The sequence below is a fragment of the Cricetulus griseus genome, chromosome 4 (assembly GCF_003668045.3).
Source record: "Cricetulus griseus strain 17A/GY chromosome 4, alternate assembly CriGri-PICRH-1.0, whole genome shotgun sequence".
Taxonomy (NCBI): Eukaryota; Metazoa; Chordata; class Mammalia; order Rodentia; family Cricetidae; genus Cricetulus; species Cricetulus griseus.
In genome coordinates this window covers 184,270,276-184,294,524 of record NC_048597.1, presented here as the reverse complement: position 1 = coordinate 184,294,524, position 24,249 = coordinate 184,270,276, and the positions used below count along the sequence as shown (strand labels likewise).

The 24,249-nt window shown below is 42.6% G+C and overlaps 1 protein-coding gene across 1 annotated transcript in view; it reads right to left on the bottom strand.

Moving 5' to 3' along the window:
• The window catches only part of Prtg (protogenin), a 112,004-nt gene that overhangs the window by 63,115 nt on the left and 24,640 nt on the right, over positions 1 to 24,249 (bottom strand). The window contains exons 3-8 of the mRNA XM_027411181.2: positions 7,376 to 7,520; positions 5,398 to 5,531; positions 3,438 to 3,575; positions 3,003 to 3,161; positions 1,734 to 1,893; positions 242 to 489 (exon numbers count right to left, since the gene is read on the bottom strand). Coding sequence (XP_027266982.1) covers positions 242 to 489; positions 1,734 to 1,893; positions 3,003 to 3,161; positions 3,438 to 3,575; positions 5,398 to 5,531; positions 7,376 to 7,520 — 984 coding nt within the window. The remainder of the gene's footprint in view (positions 1 to 241; positions 490 to 1,733; positions 1,894 to 3,002; positions 3,162 to 3,437; positions 3,576 to 5,397; positions 5,532 to 7,375; positions 7,521 to 24,249) is intronic.

Genomic DNA, 24,249 nt, shown 5'->3' with positions numbered 1-24,249 from the left:
TCAAATTTGCTATGTAGTAGAGAATAACCTTGAACTTCTGATTTGCCTGCCTCCTGCCTCCAGCCCCCAAGTGTTCAGATCACAGGTATGAGCCACCACATGAGTTTCTGTAGTTATGAGGATCAAACCCAGGGCCTCATGCATGCCAGGCAAGCACTTTACCAAGTGAGCCACGTCTCTCACCACTGAAAACAAACCCATGATAGCAAACAGCGCTAGTGAAGGCTGTCAAGCCACCTACCTTCCGCTTTCATGTAGTGCACAGAGTAGGCGATGACCTTGTCAGAGTTGTACAGCGGCCTTTCCCAAGCTAGGAGAATGGCGGAGCTTGACATAGTTTCAGCATGAACATTGTAGGGAGCGCTGGGTCTATCCTCCGACATGACCACGGTCAGTCTGGCTCGAGACAGAGCAGACCCTTGGCTGTTTTCGGCCATGCATTGATAAAAAGCATCATCTTCCGGGATAATCTGGTTAATCACCAATTTGCTGAGGAAAGAAAAAAAAATTATATCTATAAGAAAGAAAATTTCTAGGAATGACATTAAAAAGCTATTGTTAAATGTACTCTTACCTTATATGAAAACACACTGAGAACAACCAGTTTTAATTAAAAATAATCTACATTACTTAAAACTACTCTGATTTATATTCCCAGTCCTCATCAGTATTTATGATAGCCAAATTTTCTTTGCTTTAATCACTGTTTTTTTTTTTTTTTCTTTTGTAAATGGTGTTTGGTAAGATTGTCTGTACTTTACTCATACTGCACTGCACACATAAAGTTCAGGCCAACAAAAAAATGTAAGGTTTGGTTCAACTAAATGAGAATGTTACAAGAATAAAAATCACACACACACACACACACACACACACACACACACACACACACACACACACACAAATATATGTTATGGGATATTTGTACACTGTGTGAAGGTGTATTGCTGTGATTGGTGTAATAAAAAGCTGAACAGCCAATAGCTAGGCAGCAGAGTATAGGCTGAATTTCTAGACAGAGAGAGAACTCTGTTTAGGTGCAGAGGAAGTACGGAAATGAGGTAATGAACTCATTCATGGAAAAAAGTAGATTAAAAACTATGGGTAAGTTTAAGTTATAAGAACTAGTTAGGAACAAGCTTAAGCTAAGGCAGAGATTTAATAAGTAATAAGCTTCCATGTTATTATTTGTCAGCTAGTGGTCCCCACAAGTACTACTGCTACCACACACACACACACACAAACATATATGCATATATGTTTATATATACATTTTTTTTTTAGACAGGTTCTCACTATGTAGCTCTGGCTGTCCTGTAGTCCAGGCTGGCCTCAAATTCACACAGATCTGCCTGCCTCTGCCTTCCAAGTGCTGGGATTAAAGGCGTGCACCCCACCAATGCCTGGCTGACTTACTTCATTCTTAGGTTTTTAATTTGATGAGACAAGGAACTAAGGCAGCAGAGTCCGTGTTTGCTGTGGTCACTCAGCTAGTGGCCTACCAGGCTAGAACTGCCATCTGGGGGACTGTTTAGCATATGCTCCATTATAACACATCACTTTTGATCCATGTATAAAATACAATAGGATAGATGGCACACTAATGCTATGAAACTTAATTTCTTAACATTTAGTGTTAACTGACAAGATTATGTGGCAGTCTGATGCTGCTATAACCATTTCATGCAAATACTAACAAAGGGATTATTTTATTTAAAAGTAGTATCACTTACCTGTTGTACATTTTAATCCTGCCATTTGAATGTATCCTTCTTCCATTTTTCAACCATGACATTTTGGGTGAGGGAGTTCCCTCTGCCTGACACACAAACCGTGCAGTGCCAGCTCGTGGTCTTGTTAAACTTTCAGGCCATTCGACAAATGAAGGAGGAGCTATTTTAAAAGGGAAAAAAAAATATGTCCCCTAGCTTCAATAGGAATGACAAGAAAGAGTGAAAGAAGTCTACAAAAAATGAGACAAGCCCCATATGTAAAGATGTCTCTTACAACCAGCTAGGCTGTGGTGGTAGCTTTCCTTGTCAACTTGACACAACCTACCATCACCCAGGAACTGAGTCTCGGGGAGGAACTGTCTACATTGGGCTGTCCTGTGGGTGTCTAGTCAGGGAATCCTGACTAGAGTGGGGTAATCAAGGTGAACACAAGCAGGCAAGCATGCACACATCCATTTTACTCTCCTCCTGACTATGGCTGTGATGTGAATAGCTATCTGGGGCTCCTTTGACTTCCCCACAACAACAGACTGGAAGTAACTTCGGGTTAAAATCCACCCTTTCTCCTCTAAGTAGTTTTCATAGGGGCGCAGTATTTTATCACAGCAATAGAAACAGAACGAGGAGAGTACTTCTCTCTAATGCTCAGCACCTGCTTTCCTCCACTGGGACCACCTGTGAACACACTGACAACACCCACAACCCATCTTAGCTAAGCCCAATAGACAACACTTGTGAACACAGTCAACAAGAGATTGAGTTTAGATCGTTAACTATGTGCAGATATGTGGGTTGCTTGACAAGGAGAAGGGAAGCTTAAGTGAGAAGGAACGTGGAAGCTATGCACATAAACACGGCAACTTTACAACATGATTCTAGAGCTGTATTTTAACACAGGAATTTAACCCCAACCCCTTCAAAACTCACTGCAGGCTTTTACAATATTTATCAACCTCCCCATCACTGCTGCCAAACTTGGAGTCAAAAGAAAGTTAAGTAGGGCTGGAGGATGCCTCAGTAGTTAAGAGCACTTACTGCTCTTACTGAGAACCCATGTTCTTTCCCAGCACCCACATTGGACAGCTCACAACTTTCTCCAGGGACTATGGTACCCTCTTCTGGAATTTTTGGGCACTGCACACACATGCATATACCTATACTCATACAGACACACTTAAAAACAAAATCTTAAAAAAGAAAACTGTGAAAGAAATTAAAATGACAAATACTGAAACACAAGCTTCTCCTGGTTATAGAAAGAATGCATACCTAACACAGTTAAAGTTGCCATAGCAACTGTGAAGTTCCGAGTGCCAGGGGTGGTGGCCCGACAAACATACACTCCAGTATGCTGCAGCCTGACATCTGATATCATGAGATTGCCATTTCCAAGTACCCGAGTATTGAAGACATCAATGGACTTGTGATCTATTTCAAAGGGAACATAGAAGTTGAAACAAGACACTTCATCTCAAATTATGCCAAATGATCACTATCTGTGAAATCAATCATTACAAAGTAGCAATTTCTCGGGAGCATAAGCTTTCCTTATATTGCAAAGCTAAAAAGAAGTCATTCAGAAGTAACAGCCAAATGTGTCTTATCTATAAAACACTTTTTTTTTTTAATCAGTTTCACCACAAAGAATAAAGTTCAAGGGAAGGACTCCCTTGCCTCCCACCCCCTGTAAGGAGGACTACTTACCAAGCCGGCTCCAGGAAATGATAGGTTTGGGATAGCCTGTGGCCATACACTCTAGCACAGCTGTCTGATGCAGTGACACGGTTACATTCTGTGGACCCGCTACAATGGTCGGCATGTAGAAAGGTCTTGACTCATTAGCTTTGGGCGGGAAAGGACAGACACATAAGTCACAAGAAACATTAAAACACCAGTTCTTACTCATTTCTTTCAATTATCATTTCATTTTTGGAGACAGGATCTCACGTAGCCTAGTTTAGCCTTCAATTCCCTATATACTCAAGGATGACCTTCAACTTCTGGGGGTCTACTCCATGAGTGCTGGGGACCGGTGAGTGCCGATTCATTTTCCTTTTTTCATCCCTTTTCCTTTTCCTGTGTGTGTGTGTGTGTGTGTGTTGTGTGTGTGTGTGTGTGTGTGTGTGTGTGTGTGTGTGTGTGTGTGTGTGTGTGTGTGTGTGTGTGTGTGTGTGTGTTGTATGGTGTGTTTGGGTGTGGTATGTGTGCACAGGTACAGAGGCCAAAGGAGGACCTCAGGTACCCTGTTTTGTCATTCTGCCCTTTATGCCTGAGAAGCAGGGTCTCTCACTGAACCTGGAATTAGGCTGGCAGCCACCAGGCTACCAGGGTCTTCCTGTTTCTAGTCCTGTCTTGGGGTTACAGGCACACAGCTTTTACGTGGAACTCAGGGTCTCAAAGTTGTACAAGTGTTCTTTCAAAGCCCTCTCCCCAGTCCCTCATTTTTTTCTTCCTTTCTTTTTCTTAAATAAGATTTTTTTTTAAGTGCTATTGAGGTCTAACTCTTATGATATACATACATTTTACCCATTTGATGTTTAACTTAACGGTTTTTAGAATTTTCAGTTAAATAGCTATTATAATTAATTATGGAATATTTTCATTGCCCCCCCCCAATTGTGCAGTAATTTCCTCAGAGATTGAAACATACCATCCTGCAGGGAAGCTCATTACCACTGAAGGTAAAGAACTCTAAATAGCCTAGGAAGTCCCTGAAACTGACCAGACTCACTCTGTCCCCTCAAACCCCAAAAGTATAAACAGTGAAGACTGCTGAGAGTCACTCTCAGAGGAGGTGAGATACAAAGGCCCAGCAAACGGTAGAAGCAGAGATCAGGGAGCTGCCTGGAAGACACACACAATCCAGTGAGTCCCTTGGAAAGGCCACTCTCCAACCTGCTGAGTTACCTGCAGGCTGAGTGCACTCCAGGTTCCCAGCTCTGCAAGCTGTCACTCATGCTGGGGTTGGCTTTGGTGATGCAGCTGACTCTGAGTCATTTCTGCTCCTATAAGTAACTCCTCACCCATATTCCTGTAAGGAACCCCAATAAACCTCATTGGTTCACCCAGTTGGACTTTGGTGGTATCTGTACTTTGGGCTGTAGTGAGATCCCTAACTGGAGTGCATGTGTCTCCCCAGAAAAAGTCTATTACATGACAACCCCCCCAATTCATATCCATTAGCAGTTAATTTAAACTGAAGAATACCATATTAGAAACAAACATCTTTACTGGCAATGGACATTGTCTTTTTGTGCCTCTCTGCATTTTATGCTTTTAAAAACAAAAAGTGAAAAAATTTATAACTCAACCCTTCAGTGTTTCTCAAGGAGGTTGACGCAGAAAACACATTTGCTTGGGAAAGATTTGCTTAGTAAAAGACTATGATCTAAATAGATTACAACCCAGGCATGGTGGCACACACCTGTAAACCCAGCCCTGGGGGAGGCAGAAGTCGAAGGGTTACAAGATCAAGGCTAGGATGGGGCACAGAGAAAGTCTCTATCTGAAAATACCAAACCTAAACCAACTCTATTACAATAGTTTAAATGCCATCAAAATTCTGACAGAAAGAATGCTACCACAGTCAGGAGGAAAGCAGAGGGACAAGCAAACATCTCATAAGAATGGAAGGGAACAAACAAGAAACACTTGAGCATGGAACCTGGAATGATGGTTAAGGAGGCCTCCATGCTTTTCCGCTTATGAGCTATAGTCGATGCAACACAGCGATAATTCCCAGCATCCTCCGGGCCAGCATCATAGATCTGTAGCACTCCTGAGGGCAGGGCAGTCACCCTGTTGAGACAAGAAATGTAACTGAACTTTTGTAATCTTTATATTTTACTAAACATACCTTCTGACAGTAATTGACAGATAACCTTTTTAACCATTGAAAAGAAACAATCCTGTAAAGACCTTTAAACAGGCTGGGCATTGGTGGCCCACGCCTTTAATCCCAGCACTCGGGAGGCAGGCAGATCTCTCTGAGTTTAAGGCCAGCCTCGTCTCCAGAGCGAGTGCCAGGATAGGCTCCAAAGCTACACAGAGAAATCCTGTCTTGAAAAACCAAAAAATAAATAGGTAGACAGACAGACAGACAGACAGACAGATAGATAGATAGATAGATAGATAGACCTTTAAACATATTAGCCTTGGTTGGGGTGTGGCAGAGAACCAGCCTGGCACCCCGGAGGCCCTGGGTATGATTCCCAACCCTGAAAAACAACACCAGTGAAAACATTAGCTTGATTCTATTATTTCCATTTGGATCATGACAGGTCTCTGAGATGTAAATAACTCTGCAGTACATAGTTTATAAAATCTAGCACACTCATGTTACAAAGAGCGTCTTGTTAACATTCTTGGGTCGATTTAGCTGATAATGGCTCAGACCTTGGCATGATTTATTCTCAAAATCCTGACTTCTTTTTTTTTTTTAAACCGCACCAAGAGCTATCTATTCTGCACGACCCAGTTTCTAAAACAGGGTCACAACCCCACATAGAGTCACAAAACCTGAATGTGGGGCAGTCATAAAAAATTGGCAATAGTAAATGGTATCTATATATGCAACAATAAAAAATCAATTCAGTATAAAATATGCAATGTTTGTTTGTTGTGGTTTTTTACGTGTATGAGTGTTTTGCCTCCCTGCGTGTCTGTCCACCACTTGTGTGCAGTGCCAGAAGAAGCTGAGCTGTTTCTGGTGAGCTGGCCTGTGTTGCAGCATGTGACTTCACTTCTGAACACAGCACATAACCCACTTGACACTGTGAATACTGTCACACCAAACAGCACCAATGAATGCTATCAGAAACAGCCAGCCTCAGATTCAAGACTACTGTGTGCTATGAAATGCAGGGTTTTACTGAAAACACAAAGTTTTTGCCATTAATGAAACATAATTGTCTTAGTATGGAAAACAAATACTTTTAGTAATCTGACAGCATGTAATTATCAAGTTAGTATATCTTTGGATCTGCACAGTGTTAGGGTTTCCCTGTGTAGCTTTGGAGGCTGTCCTGGAACTAGCTCTTGTAGGCCAGGCTGGTCTTGAACTCAAGTGCTGGGATTAAAGAAGTGTGCCACCACCGCCTGGCTTTAGGGTGCTTAATCTTAATATTAGTGTTGTTGAGTTGCTTGCTTAAGTCCAATAAAACATATTCAATGTTTCTCAGCTCATTAGTTTTGTCTGTTTGTTTGTTGTGGTTTTTTACGTGTATGAGTGTTTTGCCTCCCTGCGTGTCTGTCCACCACTTGTGTGCAGTGCCAGAAGAAGCCAGAGGGGGGGGGCTGGACCCCTGGAACTGGAGTTATAAACAGTTGTGAGCTACCAAGTGGATGCTGGAGGAGATCAGAAGTACCCACTCCCCTGAAACTAGAGTTACAGGGAGTTGTAAGCTTCAGTGTGGGTGCTGGGAACTGAACCTCTAACCTCTGCAAAAGCAGCAAGTGCTTTAACCACTGATCTATCTCTCCAGCCCCCATGATGTGACTTTTAATCCAAGTTTGAAATGTCTAGGGAAATCAATTACTGCCACACCAAATGAAAATGAGTTCCATCACGTTTACCCCTCGGAAGCTTTGTATGAAGTCTTCGTCATTGTGTGCCACATCCGAGATAAACATGCTACATTTACCTGTCCATGGTTATAGGCAGGCTTGTCCTATTAAACTCCCATGTGATGACTGCAGGGGGGTTTGATGAAATCTTGCAAGAAAATCTGGCCACTCCCCCTTCGTGGACTTCAGTAGAAACTGGATGGACTTCAAATGCAGAAATAGCTGTGACAAAATTGGACAAATTTAGAATAAGCACATAGCAGCACATTCAGAAATAGCATTACGTAGCACAGTTTACCAGATCTGAACTCCTGCTCAGGTCAAGGTAATTTAAGTAGTACAAAGATGATTTTATGAATAATTTAAAAAGGGGGAGGCGGCACAACTTGGAGAATCTTTCCTAGAATTTAAAACTCTAAACATTGTCTTAGGAAACCATCTTTTAGAGAGAAAATATAGACATAACTGAAGGAAAAATAATTATTCAAAATTGTTATGTACAGTACAAGCCAATTCTACCAGAGATCTGAGGAAATGAAGACAAACTAGGGCTGGAGAGATGGCTCAGAAGTTAAGAGCAAGTACCGCTTTTGCAGAGGACCTGAGTTTGATTTCCAGAACCCACACCAGGTAGCTTCTAATTACTAGTAACTTAGCTCTAGCATTAGTGTGTACACACACACACACACACACACACACACACACACAATTAAAAATGAAATATTTTCTCAGCTATAATAAAGATAAACTATCCAGGTAAAAACTATGTCTGTGGATTGGCTCTTAAAGAATCCACTGGATTCCAAAGAAAGTGAAGACTATATAATTTGAGGCAAGCAAGGCAACAAAGCACAGAGGGATAGAATGGTTGCCTGTGTTCACAGGATATGAGGAAACAGGAAGAATACTATAGGTCATTTCCGATTAACCCACAATGCCTGAACTGAAAAAGGGAGTCTCAAAAGTCTGGTGGGCTTTAAAGAGGACTGGAGACCCGAAGAGTCAGGGTACCACACAACAGGCCCACTCCTTAGGGATGGCTCAGGTCAAGGTGTATAAGTAACTTCGTGGGGAACACAGGCCTCGGAGAAGCACAAAGGCTGTTTTCTGGCTCATGCATTTCCAAAGTGGAGATAAATCTTGACATGTTGATGTTTCTAGAGTCGATTCCTCTTCCCTGCACTAAGCAGGCAGCCACAGAGCCACCCCAGTGTCCATAGTCCTGAATGTTGAAGGAGACCAGACATCAGGAAGAGCAAAGTGTCCCTTCCCTCAGATAAGCCTCCCAAGACACAAAGACACAGACCCAAGCATGGTCTAACTCCCTTCCTGAGCCACCAGTTAAAAATGCCCTCACAGTTTATCAACAGAGACAGAAATGAGAAAGAACGTTATGAAAAAGTGGGAGATAGACTGATTCTCCATTAGATCGGAAAGGGCAGACGGTCACAGAAGGCTGCCAAATTCTTGGGTTCAGTTTAGTTTTCTGTAGACAGTTTACTGACCTTTAGAGGTAGAGGGTTATAGAAGTCAAAATAATCCCAGAAGGCTTTACTTTCAAACCACTGAAAAGAGGTAAAGTCATACTTTGTGTCAGTAACAAGTATTTCCAAACTGAGGGTGTGAGTAGATCACAGAGTGGAAACCATTCTCAAAATACTCATCATGGGCCTTTTTAGTTTTCTTTTCTCTTCAGCGTAGAAGTTTTCTAAAAGCTACAAGCTGGGAAGTACTGCCAACAGACCCAATCAATGCAGAAGCAAAGAACCACTACACACTCTCCTGTTAAGCAAAGTAAAGGGATTTACACAACTATAAAACAATACCAGGGCTGGAGAGATGGCTCAGTGGCTAAGAGCACTGGCTGCTCTTCCGGAGGACCCGGCTTCAGTTCCCAGCACCCACATGACAGCTCACACCTGTCTGTAACTCTAGTTCCACAGCACCAACACCCTCATACAGACATACGAAGGCAAACCTAATGCACATAAAATAAGCATAAATTAAAAATGAAAACATTGTTCCATTTGTTACTAATGTAAATAACACTTTAGTATAATTATTTCCCAAAGGTAGAAGTAAATTGAATGAATATTAATTAGTGGTTTGTTTTTTTTGGTTTTTTTTTTTTTTTTTTTTTTTTTTTTTTTGGTTTTTCGAGACAGGGTTTCTCTGTGTAGTTTTGGAGCCTATCCTGGCACTCGCTCTGGAGACCAGGCTGGCCTCGAACTCACAGAGATCCACCTGCCTCTGCCTCCCAAGTGCTGGATTTAAAGGCGTGCGCCACCAACGCCTGGCTAGTGGTTTTGTTTTTACAAAACTTTTATTTCTGTATATGTGTATGTCTGTGCTCCATATACGTGCAGTACCCTTGTAGGCCTGAAGAGGGCATCAGGTCTCCTCAAACGACTTACAGACAGTTGATATGGGTACTGGGAGCTCAAAGCCTTTAATTCCAGCACTTGGGAGGCAGAAGCAGGTAGATCTTTGTGAGTTCAAGGCCAGCTTGGTCTACACAGTGAGTTCTTGGCCCAACAGGACTATACATGCAAGACAGACAAAACAAGAAAACTCAAAACTCAAAAAAACAAACAAAAAAAAAAAAAAAAAAAAAAAAAAAAGAAAATGTGGTTGTTTGAAAGAAAAGGGGGTGGTACTATTTGGAGGTGTGACCTTGCTGGAGTAGGTGTGGTCTTGCTGGAGGAAGTGTATCACTGTAGAGGTGGGCTTTGAGATCTCATATATGCTCAAGCCATGCCCAGTGTCTCTGACTACTTCCTGTTGCCTACAAGTCAAGATGCAGGACACTCAGCTCCTTCTCCAGCTCCGTGTCTGTCTGCACACCACCACAATGCACCATGATAATAATGAACTAAACCTCTGGGAATGTAAGCCACCCCAATTTCCCTTTGTAAAAGTTACCATAGTTGTGGTGTCTGGTCACAGCAACAGAAACCCTAAGACAGGGGGCTGGAGAGATGACTCAGCGGTTAAGAGCACTGATCATTCTTTCAGAGGACCAGGGTTCAATTCCCAGCATCCACATGGCAGCTTACAGCTGTCAGTAACTCTAGTTCCAGGGGATCTGATACCTGTACCCCAGTGCACATAAAATAAAGGTTAATTATAAAAAAAAAAAATACAGTTCCGCATGTTGTGGTGACCCCCAACTATAAAATTACTTTAAAAAAAAGAAAAAGAAAAAAAGAAACCCTAAGACAGAGGTCATGTGACATAAAAGTTTTTGGGGTTCCCTCAAAAGTTTTATGAGTATAAGGAGTAACGCTCAAAGTTCTAGAATCTCTATCCAAGAACAGCAAACTCTAAATATCAATACAAATTCAAAAAAAAAAAAAAAACCTCATTTCAGCTGGGCAGTGGTGGCACATGCCTTTAATCCCAGCACTCAGGAGGCAGAGGCAGGCAGACCTCTGTGAGTTCGAGGCCGGCTTGGTCTACATAGCTACACAGAGAAACAAAAGTGAAAAAACTCATTTCATTTATTTTGTGTGTAGTGGGGAAGGCACGCACACATGAGCCACAGCATGATTTGATGATCACAGGAAACTAGTGGGAGGTGGTTTTCTCCTTCCACTGTGTGGGTTCCAGGTATCAAACTTGGGTTCTAAGGCCTGGCAGCAAGCACCTTTACCTACTAAACCATCTCACTGGCCCCAACTTTTAATTCTGATGGTTTCTGCAGTTACTTTCTAGGGCACTTCTCTACAAACATGTTAATTCTAGATTGACCTTAGACCTCCACTACTCTTCATCTACTGAAGACCTAAAAGGCTAGGTCTTCCTGGGAAAGAAGGCTGGTAAGCTTTGGAGCTGACCCCTAGAAACCACAGGGCAGGCGGGAACAGAATGATCCCTGGAGTGGGGGGTGGGGGTGGAGAGGTGTCCCAGCCTAAATAAAAAGCAGCAATTGAGGTGAGTACCAACTGCAGATACCATGTGACCAGCTGCCTCAGGCTCCTGCTGCCCAGACTTCCAACATCACCGACTGTACCTACAACCCTGAGTCAAAATAAACCCTTTCGGGCTGGAGAGATGGCTCAGAGGTTAAGAGCACTGACTGCTCTTCCAGAGGTCCTGAATTCAATTCCCAGCAACCACATGGTGGCTCACAACCATCCGTTATGAGATTTGGTGCTCTTCTGGTGTGCTGATATACACAGAAGCAGAATGTTGTATACATAATAAAATAAAAATAAAAAAATAAAGTCTTTCTTCTTTAAGTTGCTTTTGTCAGGTATTTCATCATAGCCATGAGAAAAGTAACCTATAATTCCTTTTTAAAAATACATGCTCCCAGGAGCTGGAGAGATAGTTCAGTGGCTAAGAACACTGACTGCTCTTCCAGAGGACCATGGTTCAGTTCCCAGCACCCACACAGCAGCTCACAACTGTCGGTAACTCCAGTTCCAGGGGACCTACACTTCTGTGTGTTTGGTGCACACAGCAGCACCACATTCAGGCTGGCTTTCATCTGTTAACTTACGGGCCTCCATGGGTTAACCTGCTATTTCTAAAGCCATAGTCTCACACACACATAAAAACTGATTCCAATTTAAATGCTGTCAGAAAGTATCTTCACAGAATTCCTCCTTTTAAGTTTTTAAATTAGGAGCTGAAGAGATGGCTCAATGGCTAAAAGCATAATGCTCTGTTCTGATAGGAGATCTTAGTTCATTTCCCAGCATCCATGTCAAGTGGCTCATGACTGCCATGGTCTCTGACCTCGAGGCACCTGCATGCACACACTCGTGCACAAGTGCACACACATGCACACACTCGTGCACGAGTACACACACACACACACACACACACACACACACACACACAAATAAATAAATAAATAAATAAATAAATAAATAAATAAATAAATAAAATCCTGCCTTTAATCCCAGTCCTGGGGAGGCAGAGACAGGCAGGTCTCTGTGAGTTCAAGGTTACCCTGGTCTACATAGTGAGTTTTGGGCCAGCCAGGGCAACATAGTGAGACCCTGTCTCAAAGACAAAGTAAATAAGTACGGGCCTGGAGAGGTAGTTCAGCTGTTAAAGGTGCTGACTGCTCTTTCAGAGGACCTGGATTCAATCTCCAACACCTACATGGCAGCTCACTGCTGTATGCAATTCCTGTTTCAGGGGGACCCAACATCCTCACATATAGATACAGGCAAAGCACCAACGTACATAAAATAAAAACAGGTAACTTTAAAAATTAAGATAAATATTTAAGTTAAATATTTACATTGGTTAGCTTAATTACTGGACAGATGGAATGCATGTATCCTGGCTACAGTAAAGGGAAAGGGTGTAATGATTAATGTCAAATGTCTGTACTTGAGTCTTCTTGACTGGGTACCGTCAACAGGCTAGCTCTGGGGAGGTGGGAAATGCAACTTGGCATCAATTCCTTCAAAGCCAAACTCTATTTAAGGTGTCACTTTTGAATTATATAAAAGCTTATTTAGCAGCTCTGGGCACTGAAGCCAGGTCTCACACACACACTAAGAAAGAATGTCACCACTGACTGTGAGTCATGCATGACCCAGCCTATAAGGCTTTTCATAAATTGCTATGGTTTGGATATAAAATGCCCCCTCCCACCAAAAAAATGCATCTCGGCTTTTAAAAATATCCTGTAAAATTAGGATGCAAAGGAGCCAGTTTCCATGAGTCACACGTTCCCATCAACCCTGCTGTCCTGACCACATGATAACGCGACTCATCTATCCAGTGTCAAGCCATGTGGATCAGCTGGAAATCGTACAATAGCAGTCTAGATTAACCGACTCCTAACTGGAAAAATATTTTAATCCTATTCATTTCAGAAAACGCTTAGACAAAAGTGATCCCGCCTAAGTTTATCGATTCATTCAATAAATATTTATCTGCTGTCTGGTGCACTCTAGGTGGCCATAATTCAGTGAAGGACAAAGCTAGGAGGGTTCCATTCAGGAATCTAAGAGCAGAAAGAGGTATTTAACTAAATTGCTGTTTGAGTTGGTAGCTCAAACTGCAATAAATGCTGGGAAGGTAAAGTACAGAATGTTACAACACAGGTTTCAAGCCTTTTATGACATAACAGCTTAACATACGTTTTGTTGCTAGGTCCTGTGCTGTGAGTGGTATGTATACATCCTAGCTTATTTAATTCCCACAGCTGTGTCACCAAAATATTTAGCGAAAGAAACTGAGGTACAGGGAAATGAATCATCTTGCTCAAGGAATTCCAGCTGGTTAAGAGGTGGGCGCTGAGATCTGAAGCCTGGTGGTAGCTACCAAGACTGAATTCTCTGGTAAGCCTGAGACACCCAAGGTTTTTAGGGATCAGAATCTCTAACTCAGACCAGCTCTACTCAGAACAAGCCAAACTGTACTGACTTTTTTTTTTTTTTCCTCAAACATGAAAGTGCATCTACTGCCCCAGGCTTCAAGAAACAGTTTTCTTCCCTTTTTGGTGTCCACGAATGATGTGTGCAGCTGTGTGGGAGTGCCACAGTGCTCAGACAGAGGTCAGAGGAGGACTTTGAGTGTTGGTTGGCACCTTCCACTGTGTGGTCTCTTTGTTGTTTGTGGATGCATTTGGGAGGAGAGCTGCCCTGCGAGGTGAGCCTCCAAGGATTGTCCCGTTTTTGCCTCTCCTCCTGATAGAGGAGTCATAGGTGTACCTCTACACTCAGCTCTCTGTGGGATCTGGGGATTTGAACTCAGATCCTTAGGCTTGTGTGGTTAAGTACTTTATCCTCTGTACCATTACTCCAGACCTCTTTTTTGTTTGTTTTTGTTTTTCAAGATAGGGTTTCTCTCTGTAGCTTTAGAGCCTGTCCTAGAATTCGCTCTTACATCAGGCTGGCCTCAAACTTACAGAGTGCTGGAATCAAAGGTGTGCACCACCACCTCCCGGCTTGCAATGGCTTTCTAACTGGCTAAGAATTGTCAAATCCCCAAGTTTCTAACCAGAGAGATACCTTTAAATGTTCTGCTTAGAGCACTTACCCAGTGTGCATAAGGCTCACAGACCCCTGTCCCGTGGCAAAAACTAAACAAATAAAACCTTGTACTTACCAACATTCGCAGAGGCTTTGCATAGCAAAGCATGTAGATTCAATGATCTCAGTATAAAGTTTATTTAATGAGCCATATATCTTTTAAAAAAATCAATCTAGTCAGGTATGGTGGCACACACACCAGACTGAGGATGGCGGAGTACAAGCTTGCCACCAGGCGGTCCCAGGCATGGCTTCTATTTTGATTATTCTTGTTCCATTTTTCTGTGTGTATGGTGTGTACATGTATATGTGCATATATTTTCATGTATGCGGACACACACATATGCACACGCAGGCTGGAGGTTGTTACCTGGAATCATCCTCACTCTCCCACCTTAGTCACTGAGGCAGGCAACATCTCTCAAACAAAACCAGAGCTTGAAGTTTTGGCTCGTCTCCCTAGCCACTTGCAGGAATCCCATTTCCACTTCCAAGGCTTGGAATTCCAGGAAGGTTGCTGCCCTTACCCTGCAATGCCTTGGGTTTCTGAGGATCTGAACTCTGGTCCTCATGCCTGCATGGTAAGCACTTTAACCACTGAGATGGCTCAATGCCTTCTCCCAAGCCCTGATTATTATTTTTCTAGTGGGGCATTAAGCTGAGTAAGAGAATGCCGGGGTGGGTGCTGGGGCCTTCTAAGACGTGGTTGCGGAATCTTTTCCTTGCCCACATTTTTCTGCTCTTTCTTTAAGTATCCTCTCAAAAATCTCAGTTCACTTCCTGATGTGGACTTTGTTTCTTCAAGAAAAAGTACGCCTTTACGAGCCTCCAGCCTCCTTGTGAAACCTGACCTCCTCCACAGTCGGAGCTAAACAAGCCAGGAGCGGCACATGGGGCCCTTCAAGTAGTGCTGTTAAGAGGCCAGAGCTCTATAAAACAGCCGGGACACAAGGTCTCCCCAAAACATGTGCTGTCCTCAAAAACAACCTTGCAAACACAATAAATGTAAGTGCCTATTTGATTTGTGATTTCCTCTTCTTCCAAGGCCCACTTAATCTTTTCTATGATTTATAGTTGGGCTATAAACACTGCTCAGACAAAAAAAAAAAATGGTCCCCAAACTTTTACTGGATCAGAAAGCAACATATAAGTGATTCTATACCAGAAATGATGAACCATTAATTAAGTGGATGTAGCAACATTAGCTTGCTAGTAAGTCAATAGGACATTCATGTATCCAAAAAGCTAGGCATGGTGGTACATTCCTTTAATCCCAGCATTCAGGAGGCAGAGGCAGGTGGATTCTCTGTGAATTAGAGGCCAGTCAAGTATATAAAAACAAAACAAATGAAAAAGCCAGAATAAGTAAAATAGTTAATATATATTGCTTTTTTCAAAAAATGAAAAACATAGAAATACATTATTTGTAATGATAGCTCATTTGGTAACTTAAAGCAACTTTAGAAACTGGGCATGCCTTTAATCCCAGCACTTGGGAGGCAGAGGCAGGCGGATCTCTGTGAGTTCGAGACCAGCCTGGTCTACAAGAGCTAGTTCCAGGACAGCCTCCAAAGCCACAGAGAAACCCTGTGAAAAAACCTGTCAAAAACAAAACAAAACAAAACAAAAAACTTTATAGGCTCTTCTCAGTATAAGAAAATGTTACTTACTTTTAAAAGCTGCCAACAAAAATGTGCATATAATGGGCTCTTATACTAACATCAGTCGGAATGTTGATGCACTGTTTAAACAGCCAGTCCTAACACGGCAGGCACTGGGCTCCAGGTCCTGGCACTGCAGATCAGCACTGGGTTCCAAGTCCAGACTAATGAAGGACTGCACCAAATGCCACTACCCCATTCTTTCCAGGGGGATCCCAAATGGCAGGGGAACACAGCCAGCACCAGCACTCACTTTCCAGAGCTGCCAGCTTCCACCATCTTTACCAATCAGCAGGGTGTTTTTTGTTTTTTTTTTTCCTGGGGGGGGGGTGTCTGTCAGCAGCAACTCAAGAACTCGGGGTGATTTCTAACTCTGACTCAAATATTTACAACATCAGAGTTTTTAACTGAGTTTTACAGCTATTAAAATTTATTTCTGTGTCATTGGTGTCTCAACTCAACAATGCAGGCTTTACTAGCCAAATCACAGCAATAACTGTGCCTCATCAGATCTCACTTCCTGTAAGTCTCACAGTAAGACCTGTACTCAGAGACAGCCTGTCAGTCACAGACATCCGGACATCATTTAATCATAGCATGAAGGTATCAGCAAGTGTAAACCAACCAAAGAGTAAGTTTCAAACTTATTATACCTTTAAAACTGGACAAGATGGGGAAGGAGAGTTGGCTCAGTGGTTAAGAGCAAATACTGCTCTTGCAGAGGACCTGAGTTTGATGGACAGCTCACACCATCTGTAACTCCAGCCCTGAGAGAGCTACAGGAATGGCCTTATGGCCTACATAGAAACCAGCACTCAGTGCACATACCCACACACAGATATCACACACACACAGATATCACACACACACACACACACACACACACACACACACACACACAAAAGCTGGAGAAATGGCTCACTGGATAAAGGCACTAACTACCAGGCCTAAAGACCTGCACTGGGTCTTTGGAATCCATACAGTAGAAGAGTATTCCCTTGAGCTATTCTCTAATGGCCACACATACCATGTGCTTCCCCAACACACAAAATAAATGTTAAAAAATTTCTAAAAGGACACTTAATCCTCAGCACATCCTAAAATGATAAGGAATGGATGTGGGCAGGCTCACTGAGGCCTCCACTGGCATGTCCCCACCTTCCCACCTCCTGGCACCCTTCCAATGAATACTCCACAAAAGAACAAGTGTCATTGTTCCAACATCTGTCTCCTAAAATTGCAAAGAGCCAAAGAACAAGGCACAGGCAGTGATTTCAATGGGCCTAAAGTCAAAGTGCTTTAAACACAACCAACTGTCCATCATCCAAAGTCTGCTTGAAGGAGCCAGCTCACAATTCATGGTGACAGCCTGGGTCCTTAGCGGGCATGAGAAAAGATGACTTACAGTTGGTATACATTTTTTCACACTGAATACTTTCAGCACCATTAATTCATAGGTGTGAGTTCTAGCATAGGCAGAGGCAGAGGAATGTTAGCATCTGTACATGAACTCACATACAGCAGAGCATACTGGGACAGCAGACCGGATACCTGAGAAAAAGGGTGTGGGCTATAACATGGTCACCAGTCTGAAAGACTTTGGACCAACACAGAGCAGAGGACTCTTCCTCAGGGGACCAGTGTGAAGAAAGTACACAGATATATGGAGAGGACTCACCAGGCCCCGCCCTCCCTGTTGGACTGATGGATTCTGGGGGAGGGGCAGTCATTGTCTTCAGTTGTGAGCCCAGTAGGTTCCAAGGATAGTTCCAAACCCATTAAACTCAGTGGGTCACAGAACAAAACAAAACCAAACGACAAGGATGTGAGAAGGACTTCTGGGGGAAGGTTGACAGTAGTGGAGGGAGACCGGAGAGGGTGAGAGTAACCACATGGAGTACAAAACTGTCAAAGAACGAACTTAATGAAAGTTATAAAGCAATATACGGCGCTGTAAAAAAACTCAGAGGGGTGCTGCTGGGGAAATGGTCCAGTGGGCAAAGTACTAGCTATACAAGTCTTCAGACCTGCTTTTGGATCCCCAGCACCCATGTAAAAAAGCTAGGCATAGCTACCTGCACAGACCTGTAACCCTAATGTTAGCAGGTAAAGAAGACAGAAGGTCCTGGAGGCCAGTCTAAACAAAATAGTGGTTACAGGTTCAGTGTGAGATCCTGTCTCAACAAATAAGGTAGAGATTCATAAAGAAGATATTTGAAGTCAACCTCTGGCCTCTAAACATACTGGCATCTACATATACACACACACACACACACAGACAGACACATACATACACACACACACACAAAGTACTTATACCACATACACCAAAAAACCCACATGAAACTGAAGCCCAAAGAGTTTTACTGTATATTAATTGGAAGTAAATCTCAAAGGTTCTTGTTCTTTTCATGAAACAGATTTTTGTTTAATTTTTTAAAACACTAAAAATTTTTGAGGTTTTATTTATTGTTATGTGTATGAGTATTTGCCTGAATGTATATATGTGCACCAAGTGTGTGTGTAGTATCTGCTGAGGCCAGAAGAGGACACTGGATCCCCTGGGAGTGGAGTTAATAAACAGCTGGAAATTGGACCCAGGTCATCTAAAAGAGCAGTCAGTTCTCTTAACCACTGCAACATCTCTCCAATCCCTCAATGTAGTTTTTAAGGACAAAAGTCTTATAGTAAGCAGGATAACAAAACAGATTTTTTTTTTTTGTCTTTATTTGTTTTGAGACAAGGTCTCACTCTGTAGCCCTTGTTGGCCTGGAATTTGCTCTATAGACCAGGATGGTCTTGAACTCAGAGATCCACCTGCATCTTCTCCCTAAATTCTAGAATCAAAGGTGTGTACTACCACACCCAGCACATACAGATTTTAAAAGTTGACTCCTGGGCCAGCAAGATAACTCAGTGAGCAAAAGTGCTTTGTGTTCAAGACTGATGACCTGAGTTCAATCTCTGGGGCTCATACAGTAGAAGAAAAGTGACTTCAAGTTGTCCTCTGAACTACACATACAACATACATGAGGATGGATGGATGGAAGGATGGATGGATGGATGGATGGATGGATGGATGGATGGATGGATGGGTAAATATAAAAGCTGAGTCCTGAAGACCACCCTCCCCTCTTTTATGAAATTATCCTCATTTCTGATGTAGAACTAGAGATGCCTCTCACACCCCAAGATCATGGAAGCCCTCCTTTGCTTCTGTTTTATCAGCTTACAACACAGATACTAACAGCATTCTAAAGATATGTGACAAACACACAAAACACAGCCTAGGATATATTTTCTTTTAGTCCTATATTCACCCATTATATACCAATCTACAGATAGGTCAATCTATCTATTCATCGATCTACCCTGTATCTTTAGATATAGAGATACCAAGAGAATCTACATAGGGATCTAACTATAGATTACATATAAGAAGTAGCATAATGTACACATAATAATTACCTGGAGGAGTATAAGATGCCAAAATTAAAATTGTCTCTGTAATAATATACACAAATAGCATCCATTAAACAAAATTTATCTCGTCTGCTAGAAATGCATTTATGTTCCTGAGGGAAGAAATCAGAATTTCGATCTTTACTTGTGGAAATAGTAAAAGGGCAGCCACCACTGCTGAGACGCCAGGAGCTGTGCCACATACAGTTTGTCAATACACCTGAAGACCTGACCTTCCACAGCCCTCCATGAGGACACCCTGTAGGTGGCAGTTCTGGTGAAGCCATTTTTAGAGGCTGCAAACCCAGTACTTCCTGCAGACTAAAGTCAGCCTCTGGAATTCTAAGCCAACCTCCAGTCTCTTATACTCAACCTGACTCAGATTCCACCAGGTCATACTTACCATTGTTGAAAATTTGGCTCACCAAATAGGCTGACTGGCCACCACCAAGCCCCAGAGATCTACCCTTCTTTCCTACCTAGCACTGGGATTATAAATGCAAGCCACCACATCCAGCTTTTCATGTAGGTTCTGGGAGTCAAACTCAAGTCTTCTTTACAGACTGAGCCATCCCCCTAGACTAAGACATGGACCTTAAAAACTCAGCTGCAGGCTTTTGGAAATCATATTTGACCAAGACTGCTAAGCAGTCAAGCATTCCCAGTACCCCTCCTCAGCCGAAGTACAGTGTCCTCAATTGGCACATGCTGCCTTCACCCTAAAGAGATCACCAGAAACTAGGGAACAGCTGGAAGCCAGGCAGTTCCTCAGAACAAGAGGAGCACCAGAGGTAGAGATAGAAATCTTACTCTCGGGCTGGAGAGATGGCTCAAAGGTTAAGAGCACTCACTGCTCTTCCAGAGGTCCTGAGTTCAATTCCCAGCAACCACATGGTGGCTCACAACCATCCGTTATGAGATCCGGTGCCCTCTTCTGGTGTGCAGATGTACATGGAAGCAGAATGTTGTATACATAATAAATAAATAAAATCTTTTTAAAAAAAGAAGAAAAGAAATCTGACTCTTCGTGAGGACGCCTGTCTTGATTAAAATGTAAGGAACGATTGAAGACAAGAAAAACCACACAACTCAGTAAAACGAGAAGGAAAAGGTCAGAAGAGCATAGGAGAGGCTGGTGGGATGGCTCAGTGCACAAAAATCACCTGCTCAAAAGCCCTGAAACCCATGTAAAGAGGGAAGGAGAAAATCAACTCCACAAAGTTGTCCAGAGACCTTCATGAACATGCCCGAGCACCACATGTGTACACCTGTACATGCACATACAAGCACACACATGAACATACAAGCACACACGAGCACAGACACACGCACACACAGAGTATTTTTTAAGGGAAGTACTGGGAGGTATGGGCTGGAGTGATGATTCTGTAGGAAAGCACTTGCTGATCAGGCCTGAGGAGCAGAGTTCAGATTCCTAGAACCCACATCAATGCCAGGTGGGCGTGGTGGCACACCTGTAAGTACTTCCAGTGCTCAGAAGGCAGAGACGGGATCCCCAGAGCAGTGAGCTCTAGGTGCAATCCAGAGAGCCTGCCTCAGTGAATAAGGTGGACCAGCAGTAGAAGAAAGCCCCCCTGACACCAGCCTTGGGCTTTGAGACACACCCACACATGTGCTCACACACATACACCATGTAAACATACATACATACCTGCACCACATACCACACACACAAACATTTTCAATGAAAATGGCAGGTGAAAGTAGGTAAATAAGTCTTCTATAATCATGAAACTGTTACAACATTACCAGCTCAAGTTTCCTTCCCTAGAGCTGCTAAACCAATAACTGTTCACTTTGTCTTCCATTTTTCCCAACCACTATTTTATTCCTGAGCTTATAAAAAAACTCCACCTCACATAATCAGTTTCCATATGGCACTCTCATAATCCAGACAGAATCCTGTTAGTTTGGCAGTAAAATCTGATCTCTCTTTGAAAGGCATCCCCAAGTGGGATTTTCCTCTTCTCAGATTATCTATCTCCCAGCAGCAGTGTGTGGTCACATGCTAACACATTTATCAAGTGATTATTCCTGGCCCCTCTGCTGGCAAAAACAAGCAGGAAACCGTACAGAAAAAAAACATGCACAGTAAGCCACAGTAACCGGCTTCAAAGCTGTTCGACTTGTGTGGCTCCCGTGAATTCCAGGGGAAGAGAAAAAAGTCCCCTTGCTTTGTCTTTCCCAGACCACTGCCCTTCAGCAGTTTGCCAAGAGACTGCCTTATATTGCCCGATCTAAGAGATGCCTTTCTTAGGCCTTGTTGTTATTCCATAAAGAATTAGTTCTGCTTAATAGCTCAACTGTGCAGGAAGAACATTCCACAGTTTTCCACTGCATACTCGTCACAGATCCAAGAATGCATTAAAGAGTGTGGCTTTTGAAACAAAATCTGTGTCACTTAGCAACTTGGTCCATGTGGAAATTCAAAATAAGAAAAATCTCAAACTCACAACAGAAGTATTTCTTGTTCAGACTTTTTTTTTTTTTCTTTCAGAAATGGTTATTCTCAATGACTTCAAACACCTACTCGGGCCGGGCATTGGTGGCACACACTTTTAACCCCAGCACTAGGGAGGCAGAGGCAGGCGGATCTCTGTGAGTTCGAGGCCAGCCTGGTCTACAGAGCGAGTTCCAGGACAACCTCCAAAGCAATACAGAGAAACCCTGTCTGGAAAAACAAAAACAAAAACAAACAAACAAACAAAAAAGCCTACTTGGGAGCGGCAGTATATTAAATCCCTTCTTGATAGATTTCACAGTTTTGTTCTCTGTTGTTTAGATAGATAGGTAATGGAAAGATGGGTGACTGACAGGTGAGTAGATGGATGGATGATGGATGGAACAATGAATGGACAGATAATGAGTAGTTGGGGATAGATGATGGATGGATGGACAGATGGATGAATGGGTAAACAGATAGTAAATGGATGGGTAGGTAGCTGATAACTAATAAGGATAGATAGGTAGATAGATGGATAAATGGGTGATGAATGGATGACATTATAGATGAGTGGATGGATGGATGGATGGATGGATGACAATTCTGATAGATGGGTAAATGGAGAATGGACTGATAAATGGCTGAATGACTGAGTATAGTGGATGGATGTATGATGGACAGGTGGATATATGATAGATAAATATAATCTTGCTATTTCACATTATATAAAAGTTTCCTCAGAATATAAAAGACCTGGTTTTCTTTTCTCTTCCATATAATTAGATACCTGTTCTACAATATAACTTTAAAATGTATTACATCAATTAAAAAGTCAAGACCATGCATGATGTTTTATACCTCTAATCCCAGTGCATGGAAGGCAGAGGCAGCATATTTCTGTGAGTTGCAGGCCAGGAAGGGCTACCTAGTGAGACCTTGGCTTTAAAATGCATACATACACATACACACACACACACACACAACAAATTCACAAAGTAATGATTAAAAACCAGGTCTAGCTCTTCTTAATGCCACCTCCTAGGTGACAGGCTACATCAAGATAAATCTATCTCCCTCCCAGGCATGGGCTGTCAGAAACTCATTGAAATGGATGATGAACACAAACTTCACACTTTCCAGGAGAAGCGTATGGCCACAAAAGTACCTATTGTTGCTCTGGGAGAAGAGTAGAAGGGTAGTGTTGTCTGAATCCACAGTGGAAACTACAAACAAGGTTTTCCCATGAAGCAGGTTGTCTTGAACCACGCACAGCAGAGAGTACCTGCTGTGGAGTAAAGGGCATTCTTGTTATAGAACAAGGAGAACTAGAGAGCAAGCCAAGTCTGTTCAGCTGCTCACACCTGTCTGTAACTCCAGTTCCAGGGGATCTGACATCCTCACACACTCATACATGCAGGCAAAACACCATTGTACATAAAATAAAAATAAATAAATTATTAAAGAAAGAAAACCCTTAAACAAGAAAGTTAAGAAGCCCAGGACCAAAGTACTGGAGATCAAGGGAACTGTCACTCCTCATGTCCTGCAACACAAATGCCAGTGCATGGTTCTGAAGAAACTGCACAGTAAGAAAAATAAGAAGAAAGCTGAAAAATATGCCAAACTTTTGGCCAAGGAAGGAAGCCAAAGAAAAATATCAAGAGCAAATTGCCAAGAGACACAGACTGCCCTCACTGAGAGCTTGCCTTAATTAGGGTGACTGTTGCTGTGATAAAATGCCATGGAGGAAGGGGTTTGTTTCAGTTTATACTTCCAGGTATCAGTCCATCAATGAGGAAAGTCAGGGCAGGAACCTGCAGGCAGGAACTGAAGCAGAAGCCATGGAGGTCCCAGCCTGCTCAACCTGCTTTCTTACAGCACCGAAGACCACCAGCCCAGGGTGGCAGCACCCACAGTGGGCTGGGCCCTCCCACATCAACCGTTACTGGTCAAGAAAATGTCCCATAGACTAGTCTTGCAGGCCAATCCTATGGAAGCATGTTCTTGATCAAGATTCTTTCTTCCCAGATGACCCCGGCTTGTGTCAAGTTGACATGAAAACTAGTCAATGTGGAACTTCTACTTCTGAGTCCAATCAAAAACAAAGTCAAGAGTAACAAATAAGTTACCACACCTTGAAAACAAATAGCAAATAGGTTTGCATCTCTAGTCTCTCTTATTTTTATTTTATTTATTTATTTATTTATTTTTTTATAAATCTTCTAACAGCTGTTAAGGGCAGAGCCGGTGTGTGTGTGTGTGTGTGTGTGTGTGTTACTGGAGTTCGAACTAGGACCACTGAGCTTCAGTACCAAGTACTTTTTTTCTGAAACAGGATCTTGATAAATTGTCTAGTCTGTGAC